Below are 27,675 nucleotides of genomic sequence, written 5' to 3' on the forward strand. Positions count from 1 at the left end.
CCTTGTCTGTCTATTGTGGAAAAGCATTCATCAGTCCAATGGCGCCCCTTCCCACACCTCCTGCATAGACCAGGAGGCTTAGGCCTTCTGTTTGATGCATTCCTGGTAAAAGCATTATTTCTAGGAATGCGTTGTCTACAGTTCCTACTAAGATGTCCTATTCTACCACAGTTAAAGCATGTTGCATCTTTACGCCTATTTAAATTCTTTGAGATTGCCTTCCCTACCCATGCCTCTATATCATCACAGGTAGGGTATTTGGCATCCTGGTGCCTCCTCAAGCCTGTAGAAATAGCTTCACCTACCCAAGCTCCTGTATCCTGACGTTTACATTCCAGGTTCGCTGTATGTAGGACCCATTCCTCCAATGGCGCTGATCTTATTTTTAATGGCCAAATTACCTGCCTGCATTGAGGATTCACGTTCTCATACGCCAAAGATTCTATAAGAAGACGCCTGGATTCTGGGTTCGCTACCTGTACTTCTACTGCTCTGGATAATCTCTCTAAAAATTCAGTGAACCTTTCCCTTGGGCCCTGTAATACCTTGGTGTAGGGTTGCATTATCTCTCCTGTTTCACAAACCTTATCCAAGGCATTTAAAGCAGCTGTACGGCACAAAGACAACATGTGCTCGTCATATGCAGATTGAACCTGTGTGTCAGCGTAAGGACCCTCCCCAAGAATCTTGTCTTGGGGTACTTCATGACCGTTCTGTAATTCCTGAATTTCTATTGCTTTTGCTTCTTGCCTCCACAAAGCCCTCCATTGAATTTGGCAAGAATTTTCGAGCACTGCAGAGGCTAATTGGGCCCAGTCTTTTGGGGTTACTTTATTTACAGTAGCCCATGAGGTTAGGAGCTCTCTGACAAAGGGAGAATGAAGACCATACAGGACAATGGCCTCCTTAATATTTTTTAGATCCTTCATCTGTATAGGCTCCCAGTGATAAGCAATGGGACCATTTGATTGTTTTTTCGTTGCTGGTTTTTCTGTTACAGATACCGGAAAAACCATAGGGGAACGCATAGCAACCTTAGGGAAATCATTCCGGCATTTGAGAAGCTTTGGGAAACTCCTGTCCTGACCTGTTGCCTGTATTTCTGATTCTGAAGTATCAGATTGAGTGTCTTCTAAATCCTGCAGTCTATTCATCATTGTTTCTCTGAGCTCCTGAAGTTCTTGGGACAAATAATTTTCTAAGGACGTCATGGAATCTTTCATTTTTTTACATTCATCATTTACATGTGATTCCAAATTTCTAATATTCTCATCCTTAGCAAGTACCTCAATAGCATGTAAACTGCCTTCTACAAACGATATTCTATCAGTTAGTTTATCATTGCTCTCAGACATGGAACAATTCTTTTCTGCTAGCATTTCAATTTTATGTTCCAGTCTTTGTAATTTGCTAGTGAAATCATCAAACATGGAACCGTGTTTTTCGTTAAATGTTTCCACATTATGTTCCAATTTTTCAATTCTCTCTGTGGAACACATTTTTCCTGATAGTAATTCAATTTTGTGTTCCGTCTCTTTAAATCTGTTCGTCAGACCTACATTATCATTTTTAATATCCTGAATATTATCTACCAACACTTTCTTACTCTCCTGCAATGAATTTTGCACTTCCTGAATCCTTTGTATTAAGATTTCAAAACTATCCTGCGATGACTGTATGACCTGTATAAGTTTATTCCTATTTTTGAGCCATTTCATTAACAAAATTATATTGATTATGAAGCTAATAGTCACCATCGTGGGTAGGAAGTACCTTTCAGGTAGGTCCTCAACCCTTTCTAAAATCCCATCCATACAAAAAACAAGAAAATTCTTAACATCCTGCATCATAGTGTTAGCTGTTGACATTGTATAAAGCAGTTCCGTTTGTTACCAATGGAGTAATTCAGGCCGAAATCAACAGGCTGCCAGCGAAAGAGCACGTGGCCGGAGTCAGCAGGCCGCCAGTAAAACAGCACGTGGCTGCAAGAGAAATCTTGGAATACCGCCTAACCTTACCGGCAGGTAGTAGGTGCTGGTTCCTGGCGGCAGGAATCATGCCTTGCCGAGCGAAGTGGTGAGGAACTTAGCGAAAGGAGAGTCCACGTGTGCCTGGTCGGGCCAAGAGAAGCCGCTTTTCCGGGGCGCCTGGATCCGGATTTCAATCCCGCTCCCGACACCAAATTGTTGGCTTCAACGGACGCTGTAACTATACGCGACACACAATTACTGAAAATAAGGCTAAGTATTTAATATAGAAAATTACTCACAAGATACCAAACCCAGAGGATCTAGTTCTCAGCTAGCGGCCGGACCGGAAGCCGAACTCCAGGAAAAGAGACCGAGACTTCCTGTGTGCTGTCTTTTATGCCTTCCCCCCGTAACGCCCCTAGCCATGCCCAAAAGTGGGCCTGGCTAGTGACGTAGTTCCGCCTACGTACGTATACGTGTTTAGTCCTGCCTAAAGTGGGTGTGGTTAGCGGTGTGGTAAACCGCCCTTTTATTACCTCATCTGTATGCGCCTCTAATAAGTCACATGTTTAATGGCGGCATCAGACTTCCTCCTACAGGTGGTGATAGTGGTGATGGTGGTGGTGGTAATGGTGTTGGTGTGTGTGTGGTCTGTATAATGTTATTTGTATGTATGTTTTCAGGGTGGCCAAGAAAACACCAGTTCATTACCCATAAAATTTTACAATCTAGTTCTCAAATAAAGATCGTGTTACTTGTTACTTGCTTGGAATCCATGTATTAATAGGGAGACAAGGAATCATGATAATTTTGAGTCTCTATGTCCTTTTCAAAATTTATTCCTAACAAAATTTTGGAATAGTGGTCTTATATCCCCATGGTTAAATTTAAATGTGCCTTTTGTTTGTATTGTTCTTTCTCAAAGAGTAATTAAATGGTTTAGTAACACTTTTCCCCAATTCTTTCATTTTATTATTAAGAAAAAATGTAATACTGACTTTATCATCTGTACTTATTTACAATTCATTTGTTGATTCTAGGATTCTTACAGTATTTTTAGAATTGTACACTTATACTCTTGTCTACAAATAATGTCAGGGTCACTCTTTGAAATATTTATGCTGCTGTTAAATAGAATTGGTGAGAGCTGACGTTTTTATTTTGTTCTTACTTTAAATATAAACATAGTAATTCACTATTGAGCACGATGCGATTTATGGGATTTTTATGGGTGCCTTTTTATCAGATTCAGCAACTTCTCTGCTCTTCCCAGGTAGCTGAGCATTTTTATAATAAAAAAGTGCTGAGGCATTCTTGTCAAATGCTTTTCTGCATCTATTAAAATAAATATATGTATTTTCACTTTTCATGTTTAGTTTGTATTCATTTGCAGAATATGAAAACAATTTCGCATTTGTGCATTAAGTATGGTTTATTTATAAAATACTATAATTTTCATGCAAGGGATGATTTTATTAAGGAGTTTTGTTCTGCTATCAGAGGGATTTGGGACTTTAATTTTATGTTTTAACAGTATCTTTGTCAGTCATTTGTAGTATGGTTTACCAGCCTCAAACAAAAGAGCTAGGAATCGCTTCCTTTTCCACAGATTAAAAATATCATTAGGTACTATTAAAATTAAATCTCTTTCAAACATTTAATACAGCTTAGTCTAGAATTTCCCAGTGAGATACCTGAGCTATGCATTGAACCCTTTTCATGGATGCTGGGAATGAAAATTTGATATTAATTTACTTTTAAAATTAGATATGTGGCTATACCTAGTAGGTTTCACATTTTTATTTTTTGTATGTGTATGACAGAGTTTCACATTGTAATTGTTAACAGATTGAAATCTTCTAGCCAGACTTGCAAATATTTAAATTACAGACTAGCTCTTATAGGTCATTCTCATGCATCTTAACTTTTCAGAGTATTGTTTTCTTCCAAGCATTCAAATATTTGCCATGAAGGCTTTGTTTGTGAGTTGACTATCGCCTATTACCTTTAAAGCCTAGAGCATCTTACAGGTGTGGTACCCATCATCTGCTAGATTTCATTGGTCCTTATGAAAGCACACTGGAATTAGTTTCTTGCTCCCACTTTGTGTAATCCCCGTTAATTAATTACCTGATACAGAGGTTTGGTTGACTGAATTTGAACCAAGGTTTTACTAAATAGTTTAGGGTGGTCTGAAAATCACTTTGCAGTCCAGACTGGCCTCAAATTAATTTCTCTCTGGCTTTAGTCTTCTAGAGCTCTGGCATTTGGGGCTTGTCCCAATGCCATTGAATTCTAGATACCTTCTTTAGCTTGCTTCTCAGCAATTACTATTGAAAAACTGCCCTGCCTATCAGATTAGGTGCATGTTCTGTGTATGTTCTGCAAACAAATAACTATTTTTACATTTGTGATAAGAAAGGAAGGAAGAGAAAAGATACAGGGAAGGAGGGTGCTAAGCAGACAGAAACTGACATTATGCAGCTTTGCCACTGGCCACTTTACACAAACACTCTCCAGTCTCAGCACACAGCAGTGTGCTGTCCAGATTTCCCTGCTTATCTTACATGATTCACTGAGTTTATCTAGAAATTGACTGTGATTTTGATACACATTGAGAGTATTTGAGGATATTTATTTTATTGTTTTGTTTTCTTGAGGCAGGGTTTCATGTAGCACAGCTGTTGCCTAAACTTGTAGTTGAGGCAGCCTTTGATCAACTCCTGCCTCCAGTTCCCAAATGCTGAGGTCTCCATACCTTCGTGGCCCATTCTTTCCTTAATAGTATTATTTGACCTATGTTCTCTTCTCTTTTTTATTTAAATTATAAACAAGTCTGCTTCATATGTCAATCCCAGCTCCCTCTCCCTCCCCTCCTTCCCTGGCTCCCACCAGCCCCCAAAACCATCTTCCCTCAGCTCTCTAGGGAGGATGAGGCACTGAATGGGGGACCCCCAAAGTCTGTCATATCATCCCAGGCAGGGCCCAGGTCATCCTCTATGTGTTCAGGCCAAGAGCACATCCCTCCAAGTGTAATTGGCTCCCAAAGTCTTTTCATACACCAGGGATAAATAGTGATCCACTACCAGAATCCCCACAGATTGCTGAGACCTCCTCACTGACATCCACATTCCAGAGGTCTAGATTAGTCTCATGCTGGCCTCCTCAGCCATCTGTCTAGGGTCCATGAACTAAAACTATACAATGGGAAAAAAAAGCATCTTCAAAATTGGTGTTGTCATAACTGGATGCTGGTAGGTAGAAGACTGCAGATAGATCCATATCTATCACTATGCACAAAACTTCAAGTCCAAGTGGATCAAAGACCTCAACATAAAACCAACCACTCTGAACCTCTTAGAAGAGAAAGTGGGAAGTACCTTTGAATGAATTGGTACAGGAGACTTCTTCCTGAAAATAAAACCAGTAGCAGAGACACTGAGATCGACAATTAATAAATGGGACCTCCTGAAACTGAGAAGCTTCTGTAAGGCAAAGGACACAGTCAACAAGACAAAATGGCAGCCCACAGAATGGTAAAAGATATTCACCAACTCAGCATCTGACAGAGTGCTGATTTCCAAAATTTACAAAGACTCAAGAAGCTAGTCTCCAAAAAAAAAAAACAAAAAAAAAACACCATATAATTCAATGAAAAAGTGGGATACAGTACTAAGTAGAGAATTCTCAATAGAGGTGACTAAAATGTCTGACATTTAAGAATGGGAGTGCCTGGACCCTGCCCTGAGTGAAATGACAGACTCTGGATATATCCCCTATGTGGAAGGAAGTAGGGATAGGGTGGGAGGTTGGGGGGATGGTAGGGGTTGCGGGAGGAGGGGAGGGAGAGGGAGCTGGGAATTGACATGTGAAGCAATATATTTAAAATTAAAGTAATAAAAAAAAGAATGTGCTCAACATCATTTGCCATCAGGAAAATGCAAATCAAAACAACTCTGAGTTACCATCTTACTCCTGTCAGAATGGCTAAAATAAAAAATACCAAGGAGAGTTTTTGCTGGAGAGGATGTGGAGAAAGGGGAACACTCCTTCACTGCTGATGGGACTGCAAACTTGTGCAGTCACTTTGGAAATCAGTATGGAGATTTCTGAGGAAAATGGGAATCAGTCTACTACAAAATCCAGCAATTCCACTCTTAGGCATATACCCAAAAGTACTCTCTTTCTTCTTTCTGAGACTAACAACTTATATGTCAGGTTGCTTGATTGTTTCCTGCAGTTTTCTGAAGTCATTCTCACTTTTTATTTCTTTTCTGTTTTTCAGACTAAATAGTTTTTCTTTATCTGACACCATGTCATTGGGTTGACTACCTGTCCCCCCCCACACACATGCACTAGTATTTGTAATCTGACATTAAACACAACCAATGAATTTGAAAACTTGAGATTTCGCTTTTTCTGCTGTCTGGAGCTGGCTTCGTCACTCTTTCCTCATACTTTGTGTTTTTCAGTTGAAATACTTGGTGCATCACTCATAAATATCATTCTATGAAATATTTGAAATATCTACAGTTCCTCCATTGACTTCCTTAATTTCAATCCCGGGGCTCCTTGGGGTCTACCTTTATTGACTTTTCTTTCTTTAAAAATTGCTACATTTTCTTGTTTCTTCTCATGCCTTGGAACATACATTCTTACAGTGCATTTGTGGTGATAAAGTACAAACCTCCTGGATCCCATTTTCTTCCTCTGAAGATTCTGAATGTGTAAAGTTACTGGTGCATAGAGCAGTGGAGGAGAGCATTTGCTGCTTGAGAGACAGTTGACAGACAGTTCATGGTGTTTAACTTTCGTTTCCAAGTTTGTTTAAATCCTGTTTACGTTGTGCAAAGCACTGAAAATTCAGCTCAAGGTTCTCTGTTTTCTTTTTAGTTCTTTCCACTGCACTTCTTGGCATCTTGTGAATGACTTTTTTATGCAGAATGGAGGAGTTAAGCTCTGGTGAATGTTAATATGCCAAATGTTGTTACCCAGCCCTCTAAGGACCTCTCTAGTAGCTTTATCTTTCTGTTTTTCAAGCATCAATTTGGTTTTTAAATAATAATAACTATTATTATTATTGCTATTTTTTTTGGTTTTGGTTTTTGAGACAGGGTTTCTCTGTGTAGCCTTGGTTGTCCTGGAACTTGCTCTGTAGACCAGGCTAGTCGCAAACTCATAAAGATCTGTCTGCTTCTACCTCCCAAGTGCTGGGAATGAAGGTGTGCACTGCCACAGCACAGCTCAAACATCAAATTTTGGTAATTCCTGACTGCTTCTTATTATTCTCAGAGTGTTCAAATAATTAATTCTCACATTTCCCCCAAATTTACATTTTCATCTGAAGGTGTGTTAGATAAATGTACAACATTACCATAATCATAACTGATAGCTGGGTTTAATTTTATTTACAAGTGACATAATTAAATTAACATACAACTTTTGTAATTATTACAAAAATATTTTTACAAAAAAGAATTTTGAAAAAATACAAATTTTACAAACACTATCTGGGTAGAAGTTTGCAAAGTTATAAAATCAAGAGCTTTGTGCCTGAAAAATTGTGAAGTAAATTGTCTTAAAACTGTTGTCCTAATATTTGGAGATGTAGCCTAGAGATGAAGCTTGAGGCCCTTGGTCTTACTAATTTAATTTTATCCTAGATTTATCTACTAAATACATACACTTGATTTTATTTACATGTTTATATTTCACACATGAAATATTTAAGCAAAATTTACTTAAGGGCTAATTAGTAATAATCTGAATTACTTTGAGAGGACAGAATTCATAATAAAACAGGTCTGTTTGTCAGGCTCAGAGGTTAGAGAATTTTTTGATCAATAATCTGATTCAGGTATGTTTTCCTAATCAGTATCAAGCATAATAATTAGCTAGAGGGATTTGGTTTCCTCCTTCTTGCCATTGCAAGTATGAATCAGATTTGTAACACTCAAAGGTTAATTCAAAGTTTCCATAATTCTTTGCAATGTACCATGGAGGCCTCTCTTTTCTGATGTCTGGTGACTCTTCTCTGTAGAAAGCCCTGTTCAAAAACTTTATTTACAAATAACTCCTTCAATTTATGCTACAGTTTAAATGTTACTGTTTCTGCACAATTGTTGTCTAAAGGTAATGGAAAGGTTGTGGCAGTTGATCCTAGAGTCTCCTCCTGTGTGTCTCTTTTATCATATTTCTTTAATCGGTGTCTTACATACATTTTTCTTCACATAACCTTGGTTAAGGTAGAGAATATGGCTCATGTCTGTGTTAGGGACAGTGCTAGCTCCATGAGGACATGATTAATAGTGTCTTGAACAAATGTTTTTAAACTATTGTGAACTTGAATCATAATTGATTAGATATATAATCTGGTGTAGTTCTTACATCATGATTTATATTAACAAAAATTCCTCCTTAAAAACTAAACTAGGTATAGACGCATATGAAAGATGTAGTCTACTAGAGAAAAGTATATTTATATAGATTCATTTCCTGGGAAACCAGCTTAGGGTTTTTGTTTTCTTCCATGCCATCTGGAAAACAAATGTGTGTGAATTATTGTGAGCAATTTAGATTTGTTTAATTAAAATATTCAACAGTAAAAGCTACTTATAATTCTAAGCATATACTGTGTGCCAGAGAGCTTGTGAGATACCTTCCATGCCATCCCTCTTCATTTTCCTTTATAGAAATCTTTAGAGCAATGTTATTGTCCTGCTGTCAAAATGAAGGAAGGGTATGGGCTTCACATGCCCTACTCGGATTTGAACTTTTAGACTACTTACAGAGTCTAAAAGTTTCTTTCCAGGTTGTACAACCTCCTAGAAAACCAAGTTTCCAATTTAAATATTTGAGTGTGCCTCTTTCAGCAGATAATATAAATTTCTATTTAAATAATTATGCCATGATTAGTGTGAAAGTTCTTGAAAGCCAAATTGGGAGGAAAATTGGCCATGCTGATTTTGTCATATTAAAACATACAATAAGCAGGTAGGTTAAATTATGGAATATATAGTTGAGTATTCCATCCAAGTATTATCATTTTTGTTATGATGAGAATGAAGTGGTTATAAAAACATGTTGCTTTATGTATACTGGGAGTCAAGGGCTCCTCATCTGTGGTTTCATTTATACAAGCTTTAAAAAGGTCATCAAGATATGAAATATGAAAAAACCTTATTGATTATTGAATTTAAATAACAAACATCTACAAATTGGTGATATACAATCCTTTACTTTGTGTGTCCACTTAGAAAAATTGGGTCTTAGAAGTCCAACAATCTATTTCAAAGATTAAAAAAATCTTACAATTTTATGAAAACAATTCATTTATTTTTAAAACTAATCAGTCCTGAATTGTTTGCTGAGTTGAAATAGTGGCATTTTTATTACACTTGACTGAAAACATTTCAATTATTTTTCAGGTGTCACCAAATTATCCAAGACCATGCCAGCCATGTCACTGTGATCCAGTTGGCTCCTTAAGTGAAGTATGCGTGAAGGATGAGAAATATGCCCGTCGAGGTGAGGCACAATAGAGAACTGCCGCTCTGATGAGAAGATGACTGGATGCCAAACACCATTCTTTTCAGAGAATATCACAGTAATTCCATCCCCAGAGTCGGGATTCTAATGTCTAACACTGTGCCCTCTAGGCCTCTATACTATTCATAATAATGTTTGATTTTGTGACGGACTATATTGTTTGAAAAGCAAAAAAAAAAGAAGATGAGAAAGAAAATCATCTATTCTGATGTATGTGTGCAGTAACATGGCACTTTATTGTAGGAAGAAATTTGTCACAAGCAGTTTAGATGTAGAAATATCAGGCAATATAATCGTACACGATCGCTATCATCTATGTGATGTGTCCTTCAGAAAAATGATGCTATATGACAGTTACTGGCGTGTGTGTGTGTGTGTGTGTGTGTGTGTGTGTGTGTGTGTGTGTGTGTGTGTCTGAGACAGAGGGGGAAGGAAGGGTATAAAGCGATAGAATGTGTTTATGTATGAAGCATACATGTTATGTATACAATTTTTCATGCCCTGGTTTTTCTGTAACGTGCACTGGGTCCATTGTAAAATGACAGCATTCACTGAGGGATTTGCTTGCAGCACTGGGAACTAAATAACAATCACGTTGTGAGAAGCAGGTGATGCCAAGTGCACACAGGAATACAGATGGTCGCAATATGAGTTGAAACCAAAAACTTTGAGGAATGAACTTCATCATAATTCTCAACATGAAGGAAACAAATAGCAACATGATAAAATTAACAGCTGGGAGCTGATTTCAGGGCATTTTCCCTGGATAATTTAAGTAGCAACTTTAAAGTAGCATATAACAAAGCCTGGGTATTTTGCCCTAATACCTTTAAAGTTAAATCCTACCATCATGAATACTTTCCCCCTTTATAAACAAGTCAGTCACAATTATCAATAATATAAATCACCCACAAAAATTTGTACATTATTAAAAAGTTATTAGAAATAGAAAAATTAGGAAAATAAATACATAATAAAGTGGTAGTTTAGAAGCAAGAATAATAAAATTTTATAAAGAAACAAACTTCAATTCCTCCTCCTTTTCATGTTATAATTTATCTTTTATTGTATCCTCAAGGGGGCTGGAGGTACTGACTGTTGTGAGTCTCCATGTGAGTTGGAATTGCATCAGTGTTCTCTAGAAGAACAGCAACTGCTCTTAACCATTGAGCCATCTCTCCAGCTCCAATAATCAGTACTGTTTTGAATCAAAAATTATTACGCCTTTATCAATGTAAAATGAATACTTACGTCACTAAATGTATTATATGTTATGGTCCTGATTAGTATTTTTGTAGCAAGTATACTTTTCTACATATTTTTCAAACATGCACACATGTTCTTTGTGTTTAATATTTCCAGTCATTTTGCACGACTTTTGTGCACATTATGCAAACATATTCTTTATAGCAATAGCATGTATGCTTGACTAATTCATGTTTAATATTCCTTTTGTTCAGTAATATTATTTCTTATTATGATATATTCTAGCATTTCATTAGTCTTCATCTTTGTCTTTTCATCTTTGTTTTTCCATATTTATCATGAACAACAGAAAACAGTCATCATATAATTCCTAAGGAGAGACCAAAGGTGTTTTTGTGGCTGTATTATCCTTACTGTTTCTGTCAAGAGAAATGGGAAATTACAACAGTTTTTATATACCTCTTCCATGTCCAAAATCTGTTCCTCAAAATTTCTTGAGAATTTTATACACTGTATTTTTATAATATTCAGCCCACTGCTCTAATTCTACCCACATTTAGCCTTTTTTGTTAAGCATTGCTGTGTGTGTAACTACATCACATTAGCAGTGTTAACTCATAAGTAGTACATCTTTATTTTCAAGGATGTCCCCCATTTGTTATGGTGTTTTGGGGCAGGCTTGATTATGAGCTACCAGATATGCACAAGAGACAGCTTATTCTTTCCAGTGTTGTGTCATAAGCTTTAAACTTTTTGGGAAGTACCCCTTGATCATTTTGTTATTGCTGCTGCTATTGTTTTCCATAGCCTTGTTAAACAGAATTTGTAGTTTCATAGATGTTTCAGCTTTCATCTTTCTATTCTTCATTTTCCTTATATTTTGTATGCATGTGGTATATGTGGATATATATGTGTTGGTAGGTATGTGGGCATGTGCGGAGGAAGTTAAAAGTTAACCCAGGTTGTCTTTCTTTACAGCTGTCTACGTTGTTTTTCAAGACAGGATCTTTCACTAAAACCAGAGTTGATCCATTTGACTACACTAGCTGGCCAACTAGCTCCAGGGATCTGTTTATTTCTGCAAGCCCTAATCCTATTTCCAAGTGCTAGGGTTGTAGATATGTACTGTCCCACCCATCTTCTATGTGGGTTCTAGGAATCAAAATCCAGATTCTTATGCTTGCACATGTCATTCACTGAACCCTCTCTCCAACCTTATTCTTTTACTTTTTAAAATACTTTTATGAGCAGATGCTTTGTATGGATGTTTTGTTTACATGCAAATGTGCATGTCACATGAGTGCTTGCTATCAGCATAGGCCAGAAGAGCTTGTTGGGTCCCCTGAAACTAGAGTTACAAGTGATTTTGAGTCACTATGTTGGGGTTTGGAACCAAACCTGGGTCCTCTGTAAGAGTAACAAGTGTTCTTAACTGCTGACCCATCTTCCCAGCCCCTCTGAAGTTTATCCAGATCCTGATGTACACAAGGAAAGAAGGCCATATAAACCAACATGAGAAAAGTTTATATGAACTCACAGGGACTGAAGCATAATGCACAGGACCTGTATGCATTGGCATTATATTTTTTATGTGTATATTATGAATATTATGACTTACTTCAGTGTTTTCTTAAGATTCCTGAGTGTGAGAAAAGGTATGTTTCTGATTCCTGTGCCTTCTCCCAGGCCTCTTTTCCTTCTGTTCATTTGTCTTGTCCAACTTTGATGTGATAATTTTTGTTTTATCTTATTATATTTTACTTTGTTATATTTTAAAATGAATTAATGAAAACGTATTCACTAAGGAAACATTAACAGCTGAACTATCATTTATACCTTGGCTGGGAGAGGGAAAGTCAGTTTTCTCCAACAGAGTGACACTGAATAGATCAACCACTCCAGGACAGGCCTCATGTTCAGGTGTAGCTGACCAACATATAATAAACTCAATGAATTTTGCCTGTACTTTTATTAGGTAACAGTTTGGTGTGTGTGTGTGTGTGTGTGTGTGTGTGTGTCTTTGTGTGTGTATGTGTCTCTGTGTGTATGTCTCTGTGTGTATTTGTGTGTGTCTATGTGTGTTTCTGTGTGTGCGTCTGTGTGTATTTCTGTGTGTGTGTCTGTGTGTCTCTATGTCTCTGTGTTTGTGTGTGTCTCTATGTCTGTGTGTGTGTGTGTGTGTGTGTGTGTCTGTGTGTGTGTTCATTTCTTTTTGGGTGTTGTTGCATTCAGTTTTCTAGGTTTTGCTGTTATATTGGGTTTTTGTTTGTTTGTTGAGAAAGAACCTAAAGTCTAATAGGTAGGGAAGGGAGAGGATCTGGTAGGACTTAGGGTAAGGCAAAAACAGGAACAATGTATATTTCAAATTAAAATTGCTTTTCATTTTTAAGTAATAAAAATTTAAAAACTAATTTTGTGATCAGAGTCCAACTTAAAAGTTACTATAATTCAAACCTCTAGAACTAAATTGTGTGTGTCCTTTAAAAGAGCTGATAAGTAATACTTCTTCCTTCAGGTTTGAAACCTGGATCCTGTCACTGCAAGACTGGCTTTGGAGGCATGAGCTGTGATCGCTGTGCCAGGGGCTACCGTGGCTACCCAGACTGCCAACCCTGCAACTGCAGTGGCTCAGGGAGTGCAAACGAGGACCCTTGTGTGGGACCCTGTAACTGTAAGGTACATTGTTTAATCCAATTGTTTCTCATTGCTGAGACAGAGGACATGTGTGGGGCCCTGTGGCTGTAAGGTACGTTGTTTAATCCAATTGAGGTCCATTGTTGACACAGGACAGCATCTCTTGGCTTCTCTGTTACATCTGCTGCCATTAGGCATCTTAAGTTTTCTCGTACATTTGACTGTCCATTATGTGCACAATACTTCTGTGTGTGTCATTAAATGTTAACCAGGTTCACTGTCACAACTGCATTTATGTAAACTTTCCAAATACAGAGGCCCCCTTAGTGGTCTATGCCATTTTATAACGAATGATTTTTTCTCCAATTGCAGAAAAATGTATGTGTCACTTGAAAAAATAGTTATTTAAAATTTAAAACTATATACCTTTGCAGTCACTGCTGAAAAGAATTCTGTCAAGGATTTAAAAAAAATAAGTCTCCACTGAAAGCTGAGTGGAGAAAGGTCTCAAAATTCTCACCATAGTTAGATTCTTCTACATAATTATCAAAGTGTAAGAAAGCCTAGTGGAATTGATTAAAGAGTCGATGTGTTCTCCCATGGGTACTTTCAGAAAGGCAATTTCATTGTACATAATCAAATAACATTGTCATGTTAACACTAAGCGACATTTTACACATTAGCTTTCACACACGTAGGAAACAGGCATGCACAAGTCTGAAATGATAGGACTAATTTACTTCAGCTACACAAGTTCATTCCATGGTGTTCTGATTAGTGCATAATTGTATGAACTGAGCGCATGAGTAATGTTTTTAAAATGATGGCATGACACATTATTATAAACATGAAAGCAATCTTGATATCTTTGATGCAGCCTTACTAAAAGCAAGACAGTTAAATGAAGATTTTAGTAGTCTTTCCTTTCCTTTACTAATTTATTATACTTATCTATGAAAACATGATAATAGTTGATATGTGTGTATTTTGGTGTATATGCATAAATATTAGAGCATAATAAAATATTTTTATTATTAAGTACACATTACAAAAAGCATTTCTGAAATAAGCCATATAGTACATTATTTGCAAATTTTATGTATACTTATTGTATACAAAAACAATAATAAAACTATATACACATAATGTTTACAAAACAAGCATGTATTACAGTAGAGATTATTTAAACATCTATCTTGAAACTGGACCACTTACTGCCTACACAGTGAACAGAAAGCCATTGTGAAAGTTCTCACGTATTGGAATTTAATAAATTTTCTAGATTTAGGGCATTTCATTCCAGTATTATCTGAAATGAAAACTGCTCTCTAAGACCAGCACTGGACAGCAGTGATTGAGTGGCAACTTGCTTCAGGACCCACCCACTCCTGCCCCCACCTCATGCTGAGTGCTGTTGCTGGTCGGGGTGGGGGATGTGCAATCCTATAGCCTCCAGTTCTTCTCCTCAAATACGCAGCGAGGAGGACCTTGTTTATGCTCCCTTCCTTTTCCTAAAGTGCTGCAGGTGTCTCTCATTTTGTTGCTTGCTCCAGTGCAGGACAGGTAGAGCTAAGCTTAAGATAGGAGAAGAACTTGATGAGTCTGTAGAATACAGAAAGTCAAGCAGGAGAGAGGATGCATTTTACATACACACCTTTAAAGAAAGGTTGGATTTCTATGTTTAAGGAAGGACTGATGAAGGGGAGAAAAGGGCAAGCATCATTTCATTGGCTTCTTTTGGGGAGAGAACTAGGAAGGTAGAGACAGAAGAGCTCTGGTGATTAGTTGTGTTCACAGGGAAGTACCTGGAGCTGGTTAGACACCTAGTCTTGAGAAGAGTAATAGTAATCCTAATTAGAAAAACACCACCAAGAAGATACTTGATGCTCTCAGCATACAATTAAAATGCTACAACAAACAGTAATTAAGGGATCATAAAAGATATTTAAAAATTGGCTAAATAGCATCATTACAAGCAATGTCTTTCAACAGTGTGATTTTTCAATAAAAAGCATCAGCTCTTACGAAGCCTTGTGATAAAAATGTGCAGAAAGCAAGTTTCATAAGATGCCCTGCCAGCACAGCCGTAAGAATATAAAAAAGTGTACACACGTAATGAATGAGTTAGTTACATCAGAAATTGTGTTGCAGCATAATTATATGGTGGTGCCTATAATGAACTATGTAAACAATGTACAGACAATACACTGTGATGAATTGCCCATCACCTCTCATTTACAAGAATGATAAACAGCTAAGTATTTAAGACAGCTATGCATAGAGTTTAATTTCTGAAAGGAACATTCACTAATGCAGAAAGGAATGAGATATATCCTTCTTTCTTTTTAAAGTATGATATGAAATACTTGTGCCAACTAATAAAGAAATATGGTTCAAAATTCTTTATGAGAAGAAAAATGTTATTGAATACTTAAAATAAAGTGATAGATTTTTATTTGAGTATAAAGTGGGTGTATGAGCATTGATGTAAAGATATTGACTTTAGTAAGTATTTATGTATAAATAGAATATAAAATAGATATAAATAAGCATTTAAGCATAAGTTGGCAAAATGCATACTAATCAATAAAAATTTAAATTTATATTTTTATATTGTAATATAGGAAGAATTTTTCTTTGTTTTTTCATTTTTTAAACTTTTTATTACATTTATTGACTGCCCTTATGTGTATATATATGTGTGTATGTGTGTGTGTGTGTGTATAGTGGCACAATTCCACAGCACTCCTGTGAACATCAGAGGAAGGCTTACTGGAGTTGCTTCTTTCAGTACACCTTGTGAGTCTTAGGAATCAAATTCTGGTAGTCAGTTTCAAACAAGCACCTTATGTGCTGAGTCATCTGACTGGCCTGTCTCCTTTGTCATAGTCTTCCTGAGTCAGAGCTTTGAGTACAAAGACAGTTTGAAGAACTTCTTCATTATGAAACCTGAGGCCTGTTTTATTTTTTCTTTTATGAATTTTAAGTGACAGTGATTCTAAATGCTGTATTGAGTTGAGATGGACACAAGTTTCCCAGTTCTATTATTTTAAACAGATAAATTGTCTGGATAAATACAGCTGGTAAACTAAAAGTAGTTAGATTCAGGAAATAGATGGGCATTTATAGATGTCACACCAAAGAGGGAAATCTGTTAAACCTAAGATCAAGCCAATTTGAATAACCAGAACTGGTGAGGTGTACGTAGAAGCTGAGTCTTAGTTTTAAGACAATGCTCAATATTTGGAGGAGTTAATACACTTGGACCAATTCAAGAGTTAGGCAGGAATTTAACTGCTTTTTTGGGGGACCCCAGAAATAATTTCCAAATGTGGGAAGGATATGATAGCTCTATGATTTAAATATAGGGAAGCAGCTGGACAGTTTTCTTTGTCTTTTGAGATTCAGGAGAAGTAAAGTTAGCAGCCAATGAGGGATCAAATCCCCAAACCTGTGTGCTGTGTGTAAAATAGGATTTGTCTTACCTCTTTCCTTATGATATCCAGAAATAAAATAAAATGGGGATTCTCTGATTGCTTCTGGGAGAGAGAGAGACAGAAAGAACATAGAGAGAGAGACAGAGAGAGAGAGAGAGAGAGAGAGAGAGAGAGAGAGAGAGAGAGATCCTCTCCTTACCCAACATTAGTTGGGCTCCTCTGACCCCTCTGTCTGCAACTTTTCTTGGGGCTTCATTGTCAGGTCCAATCATGCCTAATAAAAACCTTCCTAAGTCATCAATTGTGAGTCCCTCATCCTTCCCATCAGAGCAGCCTACCCTGCCTTCCACATGAAGGCTGCTGGGTAGTCTCATCAAGAATTGTAACCATCCTTAATGTTCTCTGTTGGTAGTTTTCTGTGGCTTCACCCTCTTGTGTTCTGTTTACAAAACCCAAAATATTCTGGCTTCATTTGGAATGATGTGCTGTTCAGCATTGATAACTTTGAATAGTTGCTGGGTAAAAATCTGTTTGTGACCATATAAGCTAATATATGACTATTCCTTTTAAACAACATTGACTAAAATTCGGTTTGTGAGAAGTGAAACTCTCATTTCTTTTCATCTTTCCCTAGGCCACCACGTGTTATCTAACTCTGGATCAGTTTGTTTAAAGAATTTTCACCCAATGAACATTGCTAATTAAGTAATTATTCTCCATTGTGTTAACTTATTTAATACTAAGACACATTAAAATGAAAGCCTTTCTGGAAGAAAAAAAAAACATAATTGACCACACAGGCCTCAAAAACTAAGCGTGACTACAAAATTTACTAAGCAATTATCATATAAAAATGTTAAATGTCAATGTAGATATTCTCAGTAACTTTGTCAATAGAATTCCCAATTGACTAACAATCTCAGCTAAGCACACGATGTGGAAGTTGTACCTAATTTCTAAGGTGGTAGCTTCATGAGAATGGAAATCGGGAAGCTATTGTGACTCTATTTCTCCAGAGAGAGGCTACACTGAGGAAGCTATCACAAAACGAAAATTGATGTCAGCCCAACAGCCTCTGCCTTGAAGGAAAAAAAGCTACATAGTAATGCTTTTCAACTTTAGTTACTTCAGGACAAAAATAGTCTTAAAGAAATAAAGAGCAGCCACTAAGAGTTTTTTGTAGGATAGACCACAGTATCTTTTAATTAGACATTTTACTATGCATAGTCAACGTAACTATGGAATGAAGTAAACAAACCTTCTTGAGGACATGGGTGTTCGTTCAAGAGGGACAAAAACATTAATTTTACATGTAAAATAAGTGTGTCTCTACAGTACATATGTACATATAGTCCATCTGTAGCTTTAAGGTTTTACAGTGAAGAATATGATGACAATGTGACCAAGCATACCCCTTGAGAGTCATGATAATGAAAATTAGCTTGAATAAGTTGAGAACACTTAATATCACAACATGAAAGAATGTATTGACTATTGTATGGAATATTTACAAGGGGAAATTCATAGCCTATGATTGGTTCATATTTATAAGTTAGTATATGTAGTATATGTTAGAATAACCTAGAAATGAACAGTGAGTGTGTGTTAGGAATAGGCATTTCTAGACTAAAAGTTTAAAAAATGGAAATTGTACCATTTCATTGGCTTCAGTGTGGAAACTATCATTAAATATGTAAATTAGCAAAATCACTAATGGACTCTAAACACTTAAAATATTAAGATAAATTGATAAGAGCTGCCTGCCCCTAGAAGTGATGAGAGCTTTAATGGAGTAGACTCTGGTTATTTAAATAAAATTAAGAGGCATTTAATATTTTTGAAACATCAAATTATGCTGGTAACTCTTTAAAAGGTATTCAGTAAAAAGATGTGATAGATCAAAAAGATGGGTAAATAACACAATAACTAAAATAACCCTCAATGTCAGAAGTTCAGGATCAGCTATACTCCCACCTCTAGTTTAGGGACCAGTAGGATGGTCTGTCAATCTTCAAATATGGTAAGAAAAAGAACAAAAACAATGGTTTTATATATTTATTTCAGTAAATAGCCTTTAGTAAGTAAACACACCTGAAAAACAATCCCAACTGCAGAAAGCAATGTTGTAATAACTTATTTTTGTGTTAGGAGGAAAACAGAGGGCATCTTCTCTGTCAACTATGTCACTTCTCTGCTTACTTTTCCTTCAGAGACTTGGGGACTGTGGTGATAATCTGGCATCAACCATGGCACTTGTACCAGTCTCAGAGCAGGGATTTCTTTCAGTGTGTCTTAGGTTACCTGTACACTTTTACAGCTGCTTTTGCCACAATCCTCTGGCATGTAGTTTTCTGTCCCCTAGCATACCTGGATGAAAAAATGCTCAGCTGTGACTGGATGAATGAGTCATGGAAAGAAATAATGTGCAGAGGATTTATTAACAGTCTGATGAGGGTAGCAAAGGAAATTACGTTATGGGGCACTCTCATGTAGAGCAGATGGTTCACTCTCACACAAAGTCAAAACAAAACATGCAAGTTCAAGGTCTCAGTTATCAAAGAAGAACTTCATGTATGAAACGTGGATACAATAAGGGGCTGACTCGTGGATGGAATGTGGAGTCACAGGTTTAAAAGTAAAACCCAAAAACATAATGCCCCAAATTTGCAGAAAGAGTGAAACTCAGGTTTCCAAGATCATGTTAGTATGAAGGTGCCAATTATATAGATGATTGTGTAGCCTACACTGTTGAACTTGAGAACCCTTTGGCTTTGTTAATGCATACATAAAGACCCCAGAATCAACTTCTGTATTTGAGTCATGCTACTCTCTGTGATTTGAAATGCATACATCACACCATTGAGTTCTTCAGTAATCATGTTGAAAACTATTATTTTTTAAGAAACATTTTCAAGCATGACCCTATACATCAACTGTTAGATGCATTGTCACATGATTTTTCCTGGGGAGGTTTGGTTAAGGAAGGAAAACCTAGTAAGTTTAGTTTTTCCCACATTGAAATGTCTAGAAAGTAGAGTTCTGTGAACTAAACAGAGTTTCTGTGATTCTGCCTTTTTCTGCAAAATTCAAAAGGCCCTGTCAGTAGGAATATTAGTTACTTTTCCTGTTACCATGATCAAATAGCCAATAAGAAGCAGCTTGATGGAGGGAGGGTTTAGTATGACTAAACTCTTCTAACAGTTTGAGGAGATACAGTCCTCATGATGTAGGTAGAATCGGAAAATAAGGTGGCTGAAGTCAGGAAGAGAATGAACAGAAAGTGGGCTAGATGATCAAACCTCAGGGTCTAATCTCAGTGAGGCACTTCTTCTTGCAAGGCGCCAGCTTATGTAGGTTCAACAAGTTTCTAGATCAGTACTATCCTATGGAGAGCAAGAGTTAAGTTCTTGAGTCTATAGGGGCATTTCACATTCAAACTACAAGAGAAGCCATAACAGTGCAAACATAAGTAGGTCCTATATTCAGCACCCTTTCTACTTAGTTGTGTGTTAACATTTGTCTCTGGTCCATACTGACAACATTCAGCATCCTGCAGTTTTGGGTGTAATGAATGCACTTTAATCTCATTGAACATTAGCATGAGAGCTCTTGGTATAGATGACTTATGAATCAGGTAACACTCAGAACCAGAGCAGACTCGGGGAGCACTGGTTTCCAAGGTTACCGATAAACATCCTTAGACAAACTGGAGATAAAGTACAGGAATAGCTGGATTTGTTACGTCTGAATATTTTGCTTATTTGAACAGGTTCTGACCAGTTAGCAGACACTGATCAGATGAACGTCAGGTGCTTGAGATGGTAAACTCATCGGTTACAACATTATGTTCTAAATTAGAGTTTTGCCTTTTTGACATATTGGTAAATTGCAGCTTATTATGAAGAATCTGAAGGTTTAACTTGAGAGCAGCAAACCAGACCTAAAAATACTTCAATTCAAGTATTAGTTAAACTAAACGAGACAAAAGTAGCCGTTTGATGGCATGTTCTTCTTGGTCTGTGAGTGCTTTATATGCTCCTATCTAGCATGGTGTTTGCGGGTTTCTGGAAGCCACATCAGTTTCAGTGACTTCTTAGAAAGACTTTCAGATTTGTAAAAAAATAAAATAAAATGTTACATTCATTGTATGTCTTATTACATGAGCAGTTTCAAATGAGAATTACTAAAGGCAAGAGATGCACAGTGAAACAAGAGAAACAAAACACAAGATGTCATCCACCTTCCCCAAGTGGAAGCATACAGAATGCTAAGGGTCCCACTGTGTGTGACAAGGAGAGAGCACTGCTAACCAAGGAAACACACTCTAATATTGTGTCCAGGGTCTTGACAAAGTGAGAGTTATGTCCATATGGCATATGCTCATGTGGCAAATGTTTGCTTCATCTGCAGTATCTACAAAGTCTCACTGATACAGCATGGCTTGGGAGCCTCCAGAGGAGTGAGATAAGGACTTAGTAGAGTGTTAGTATAAAGTAACTCATGTAAACCTAGTTCCTACATATAAAAAATTATTTAAAAGGTTGTCTCAAATATCTTTTAGTTAGTTCCCCCATAACACTGTGGTTGTCACAACTCCAATGGCAAACATCTATCTCCAAAAATATCTGAATTATAATTTGTAACAGTAGCAAAATTACAGTTATGAAGTAGCAATGAAAATAATTTTTTGGTTGGAGGTTACAACAACAGGAGGATATGTATTAAGGGATCATGACATTAGGAAGCTTGAGAACCACTGCTCTAAGGTAACATTCATTATCAGATGATGTATTTGACATCCAAACCCACTGAGTTAACCCATTCCTGTACTATATAGTATTGAAAGTTTTGGTGTTCCCTTAACCTCATATCTTATAGGAATCTTACTTATTACTGTCAGCTCAAGTACCTCAGTTATAAACCTGTGGATTTGTCTCCTGCTTAGCTCACATTAATTATCTCCCATTTCTTAAGAGAAGAGGTCCTGTCTCCTAGGATACTTTTAAATGTCAATTATTTAACTGTATGCCCCTGATTCTAAGTACCAAATGAAATTCTTACTATATAGGAAGTTTTCAGTGAGTTTATTTTAGAAGATGACACATGAAACCCTCCTCACATTAAACATTATTTTCACCATCTTTACTACCATTGATGTGTCCCTACATCTACCTACAAGTTTAATTTTTGTAAACCATGCTTCAAGGTCTATTTACAATTCCTTTCCCATCCCAAAACCTTCACAGGAAGAATCCATGCCTCCTTAAGTATGTTCTCATAAGTTAATTTGCTTTGGAGATGCATTGACCATGTTCCACCTTGCAGTAAAGTTGACTTCAGATGTATCCTTTCATCTAGACAGACAATGGCTTTTCAGAAAAGAGACCTTGACTCCACTCTCATCTTTTACCGTACTTTAAAGTTCTGCTTCAGGTTATTAGATTAAACTGAATATGTAATGATTTATTCATAATTTTTTCTCAAGGTCACATTACAAGGCTAAAGTGGAGCTAAGGAATATGTAGTTAATGTCTAAAATTTTCTGATTGTTTAGCTCAGTCTGAATCTCAGAAAAGTGGCGTTATTTGCTTTCAATTTAGAGTAAATGAAAAGTAGACTAGACAGAGCCCAGAAGAACACAGTGTTCAGAACAGCTGTACTATGTTCTCAATGAAAAAAGCTAAATTATAATTATAAATGGGTTTCATCTTTTCTGTCCGTTCTCTCTTTTGAAGATGCTCTTCACTGCTCTTGGAATTTCTTTGGTCCAAGAGTAGATTGATTACTTTTGCCAAATCTATAGTGGCAAAACATTTGGAATCAGCCCAGAAAATTTGAAACTGGTAAGAATGTTAGTAATCACACTTCAATTTCAATACATATAGACACTAAATATGAAGACATTAAATGGCACTGTAGGCATGCTATTTTATTAAGGATCTTAGCAATTCAAAAATAACTGGAGTTTTGAATGGGTCATGGATATTAAGAGCCAATAATCAAAGGTTAAGTAAATTATTTCAGTTCTAAGAAGAACCTCTTTTCTTGGTCTTTCAATTTTCTCCTTTTTGGGGGCCCATTTTCTGTCTTTCATTTTTATATTTTTTACTGTCCTATCTTCTAAGTCTTGGCTTACTCAAATATATTTGTATATGTGTGTGTTTGTATGTGTAGGTTTGTCTATGTGAACGTTCATGTGGAAACCAATAAATTCTATGTTGGGTTTATACCTCTATTACACTTCCACTTTATATTTTGAGTCAGGGTGTTTCACTGAATTTAGAGCTTCAGTTTAGATTGGCCATCCAGGAAGCCTGACATCCTTCCCGACACTAGCTCCCAGTACTGGTATTACAGGCTCACATTGTGCACCCAGCACCCTACTGCTTTGCTTATTTTTTTTTTTTTGCTGTAGTTTTCTTTTGTTTGCTTGGTTTGTTGTTAACTTGGATGTTAGTGTTAAAACTCAGGTCTTTGTGCTTATGTAGCAAGTACTTTGCCAGCTAGACCTAGCCTTTTATCATAGTTTTAATATTATAGTATTATGCACTGAGTGCACTGTGTGCATAATACTACAATATATATAAAAATACTGTCATCAAGCAATTTGTTTAATCTTAATAGAATTGTATGAAGTCATTTCTCAACATTGTCCAGGAAACCTGTTATTTTCTTGAAATATGTACATGGGAGGGTTTCTGTGGTGGGATATATGATAACACTGTGACTCCCAAGTTTGTGTTTGCATTAATTAAATAAAATCAACCTTGGGTCAGGAGGTGAAGTTAGCAACAAGTTGACAGAAATTAATCACATAGAGTAAATGGGCATCTGGAAAATGGATAGAGATTACCACAGAAGTAGTAGGGAAGAACTTCGAGTGTGGTGGTCTTTTTGGATTGATGGAGCAGAAGGACGCTGTCTTTTGGAGACAATGGTGAAAAGAGAAGGTCAGCTGGTTACTCCTCAATCTGTCTGAGCTAACAGGTTTTCACCGCAGCCTCTGACTCCTGAGTCTTATTGATCAATAGAACAATAGAGATTTAGTTAAAACTACATTTGGTGGCAGGGACAGGAGGTGGATTCAGAGGTACATAAAAGCCCCCCAGAGGCCTCTACTTTGGACCCTCAATTATTGACTGAAACATCAGTAGATTCAGGTATAGCTGCTGTGTTGGAAACCAAACAACAATTTTCCATCTCTGACTAAATATTATGTGTATTTGGGGAGAATAATCTTTGTATGTCTTGATTTGGTTTCATGGTTATAATAAAGCAGTGCATTCAAGACTATGGAAATGGTAGTGAAACAAGTTAGCACTCTAAGTAAAGGGAAAACAATACAATCAGGTACAAGGAGAAGGCAGGGAAGAGGGGTATAAGGAGTCATGCATGCTCAAGGATGCTGGAAATCTGTTTCCTTCATTTGGAGGTATTAGTCAGGATTAGCCACTTCTTAAATGGAGAGATTGTACCCTTCACAGGCTTTCATTGTGTAGTCAGCTTTTATTGTTGTGAGCACACAATATGTTCTCACCTAGAAGGAAATACATTTTCTGTGTACTGGGACTAGGACTAATAAACCTAATCTGGAGAACAGTTATTAAATAAGAATGAATTTTCTCCACAATATTATTATATAGGTAACCTACTAGAACAGGAAAGACTGTAAAAAATTAGCAGGGAAGACTTTTCCCTATTTTCTGCTTATGTATGTGTATTTGCCCCAAACTCCCCACATCTCAAATTTGTATGTTTGCTTCAAAGGCATGTATTTTTAACGTGCAATATATTAAGGTATTTGGCAATTTTTGTATAATAGAAATGTTTGAATTTTATAATATGTTTGAAGATGAAGTTTCTAACACAGAATGGCAAGCTTTATATTGGCTCTTTATCCTTCAGACTAACACATTTTTGATTTATCATATTTAATCTACATGCTCAATATAGATAAAAATATTAACCTTGAGTGCAGCACTTAGCACTTAGTAAACCCCACACACGCACAGGTTGTAATCTTAGAACAACAGACCTTAACAGGAAACTTTAGAGCAGTTGTTTTCCACTGCATTGCTGTGCTTTCAAAATAGGTGATAAGGTAAAATGTGGACTATACAGTCAAGCTTACCTAATGCAGTTACAGATCCAAGTCTTCCTTTGTGGAGGGCCTCTGTTGCTAACACACTTCTCTACATTTGCAGGAGAATGTTGAAGGTGAAGATTGTAGCCGTTGCAAATCTGGTTTCTTCAACTTGCAAGAGAACAATTCGAAAGGCTGTGATGAATGCTTCTGTTCTGGTGTTTCTAACAGATGTCAGAGTTCCTACTGGACCTATGGCAATGTAAGAGTGCTCACTGCCATCTTCATGTTGCCCCCATGTTCTCCCTGGTGTCTGCTGTTTTTCTTCTTTTGTTGGGAATTGGAAACAAAACAAAACAAAACAAAAACCAACCAAAAATAAAACAAAACAAGACAAACAACAACAACAAAACCATAGATACAACTTTCACTTTTCCAGAAAGAAATTGTAAGGAATTTTCTTCAAATGCTGTTTGTTTCTGTACTTTGACCCAAACATTTCAGATTTCATCTATGTTCTAGAGAGATGACTCAGTGCTTGATGTTCTTGAAGAGAACTAGAGTTTGACTCCCCATATCCACATCAAGTAGCTCCCAACTGCCTGTAACTCCAGCTCTAAAGGATCTGTAGTCTTCTTTTTGCCTCTATGGGTATCAATACTCATACACGAAGCTTACATACACATACACACACACACAACAAAAATAATCTTTATTAGCATATGTAATATATTAACATATGTAACACTAATGTATGTAAGTGTATAGACCGAGACTTCTCTGAAGTTGATAACAACCCTTGTTAGGTCCCATGTGTGAAACATAATGAAAATCATGTTGCTTTCATCCCAAGCACAAGATGTATGAGAGAACACATAAGATTACAATAGTAAATGTTGTATTTCCATTAACCAATATGATATACATGCTACTTAAGAAAACCTGTCTTGCCAACTCTTCACCAATAACTGAGACTATCTTTTTCTAAAACAAACATGTATTACATGTCTACCCACATTGCCCATGATGCTCCCCATTGCCTGTTTGCAGAGAGTCATTTTCCCCTGCAGAAAATATGTAAGAGGAAAATGGGATCTTTGGGAATTTCCATAGTCACCTTGGCTAGACTTTGAGTGTAGAATGTATAGGAAGCAGGCTAGAAGAAGAGACATTCAGAGTGAATGAAGAAGTACATTGCAGAGAGACCACTGAGACACGGTGGGGTTCCACTTGAATAATTATTAACCAACTGTGAACAGCAGAGTGGCATATCCGAGTCATGTTTTATAGACTGATATTTTGAGAAGCTATTTTACAATCACTCCTTCCAGTTTTGATCTGCAAATTAACCCAGAGCACAGTCTTAAAATATTGTTCTGTCTATATAGATTTTATGTCAAGTTTGAGAGTTTCTGACTGTACTCTTATGCCTGAGTGTGAATCTCTAGATATTTATTCAATGTATTAATTTCAAAGGCAACTTCAAAGAAACAAAAACTAATGGACTCAAGGTCTAGCTTCTTCATTTTGTTTACAGAGTCATGTTTAACAGTTCCTGACAATTCCACTGATGAATATATATTTCATGGTTTGCCAAGGGACAGGGTGCAGGTAATACTCAAATCTTGGTCTTCAGAACCTATATCCATAATCCTACTCAAATGACTCAAAACACCAAAGGACAGCTAAAGTTAGAAAGGGAAGCAAATTTCAAAATTTACTATTGTCTATTTAGTCAATGGCCTTTGACCTTTTGACCAAAGCATCCCAAAGCTTTAAAGATGAACAGAAATCAAATGATCTCTCATATTTAGTCTATCCATTGTCAGCCTCATCACTTCATTTGTTGTCAGTCACTAGTAATACAAGCTATATCTGAGGCAGTAGTATTTCTGAAACTGGTAGGCCCTGTAGTGATTCACCTTGGTTATCAGCTTGACTAGCCTGAGGGTTAAGTAGGACTTTAGTAAAGTACTTATCTGCATATAGGTGAAGATGTCTGGATTATACAGTCTCTCATCCAATAGATTGTTTATCCTACTGATAGACTGATAGATTAAAATGTTAATAGACTATTGGGAGATGGTAGCAATGCTGTAAGTAGGGCCTGGTAGGAGAAAGTAAGTCCAAGGGGTATGTTTTAGGAAGGGACATCAGTCCACGGATTCTTCCTCTCTATATTTTACCCACTTGCAATCTTGAGTTAAATGACTCTTCGCTACAATCTGACCACAGTGATGAACAAATCTTCTGGCACCTAGAAGCAAAATAAATCCTTCCTACCTTAAGTTGTTGATATTAGGCATTTGGTAACAGTGATAATAAAACTAATACAACTTTAGTGTCTTACCCATAGCCTTACACCTCAGCAAATACTGCTTTGTCTTAACTAGATAGAATGACTTCAATTTGAAGTGGAAATGTACACCTGACCTTGACTGGGATATAACACTTTAAAGCAAATCATTACTCATCCTTTATTCCTCCTTTAGAGTGATCGCCTTTTCTGGGGCAGGCTAAAAGTCCCCAGAGTTTCTCTGATCCTATGGACAAGAATATATACAGTTGTGGGAGATGTTGTCATGGCAACATTTGTTGGATTCAAATGACCTGGAACCTCAAAACAGAAAATTTATAAAGTTGTAAGAATTGAAGGATTGAATAAATGCTCCCTTTTAAGTCTTGTATGCATGATTTCCTTTGGTCGTCAGCTTTATGAAAACATATGCAACACTTGTGAGACATTAGGTTTCATAAAACAGTACTAAATACTGAGTACTAAATACTGCTGAAATGA

At 36.8% G+C, this 27,675-nt stretch overlaps 1 protein-coding gene across 3 annotated transcripts in view; it reads left to right on the forward strand.

Moving 5' to 3' along the window:
• Positions 1–27,675, forward strand: part of Lama2 (laminin subunit alpha 2) — a 549,107-nt gene that overhangs the window by 219,435 nt on the left and 301,997 nt on the right. For all 3 annotated transcript variants that reach the window (XM_013110210.3, XM_013110209.3, XM_005065788.4), the window contains exons 9-11: positions 9,398–9,497; positions 13,240–13,400; positions 25,000–25,140. In XM_013110210.3, coding sequence (XP_012965664.1) covers positions 9,398–9,497; positions 13,240–13,400; positions 25,000–25,140 — 402 coding nt within the window. The remainder of the gene's footprint in view (positions 1–9,397; positions 9,498–13,239; positions 13,401–24,999; positions 25,141–27,675) is intronic.

This window comes from Mesocricetus auratus, unplaced genomic scaffold, assembly GCF_017639785.1.
Source record: "Mesocricetus auratus isolate SY011 unplaced genomic scaffold, BCM_Maur_2.0 Super-Scaffold_100018, whole genome shotgun sequence".
Classification (NCBI taxonomy): Eukaryota; Metazoa; Chordata; class Mammalia; order Rodentia; family Cricetidae; genus Mesocricetus; species Mesocricetus auratus.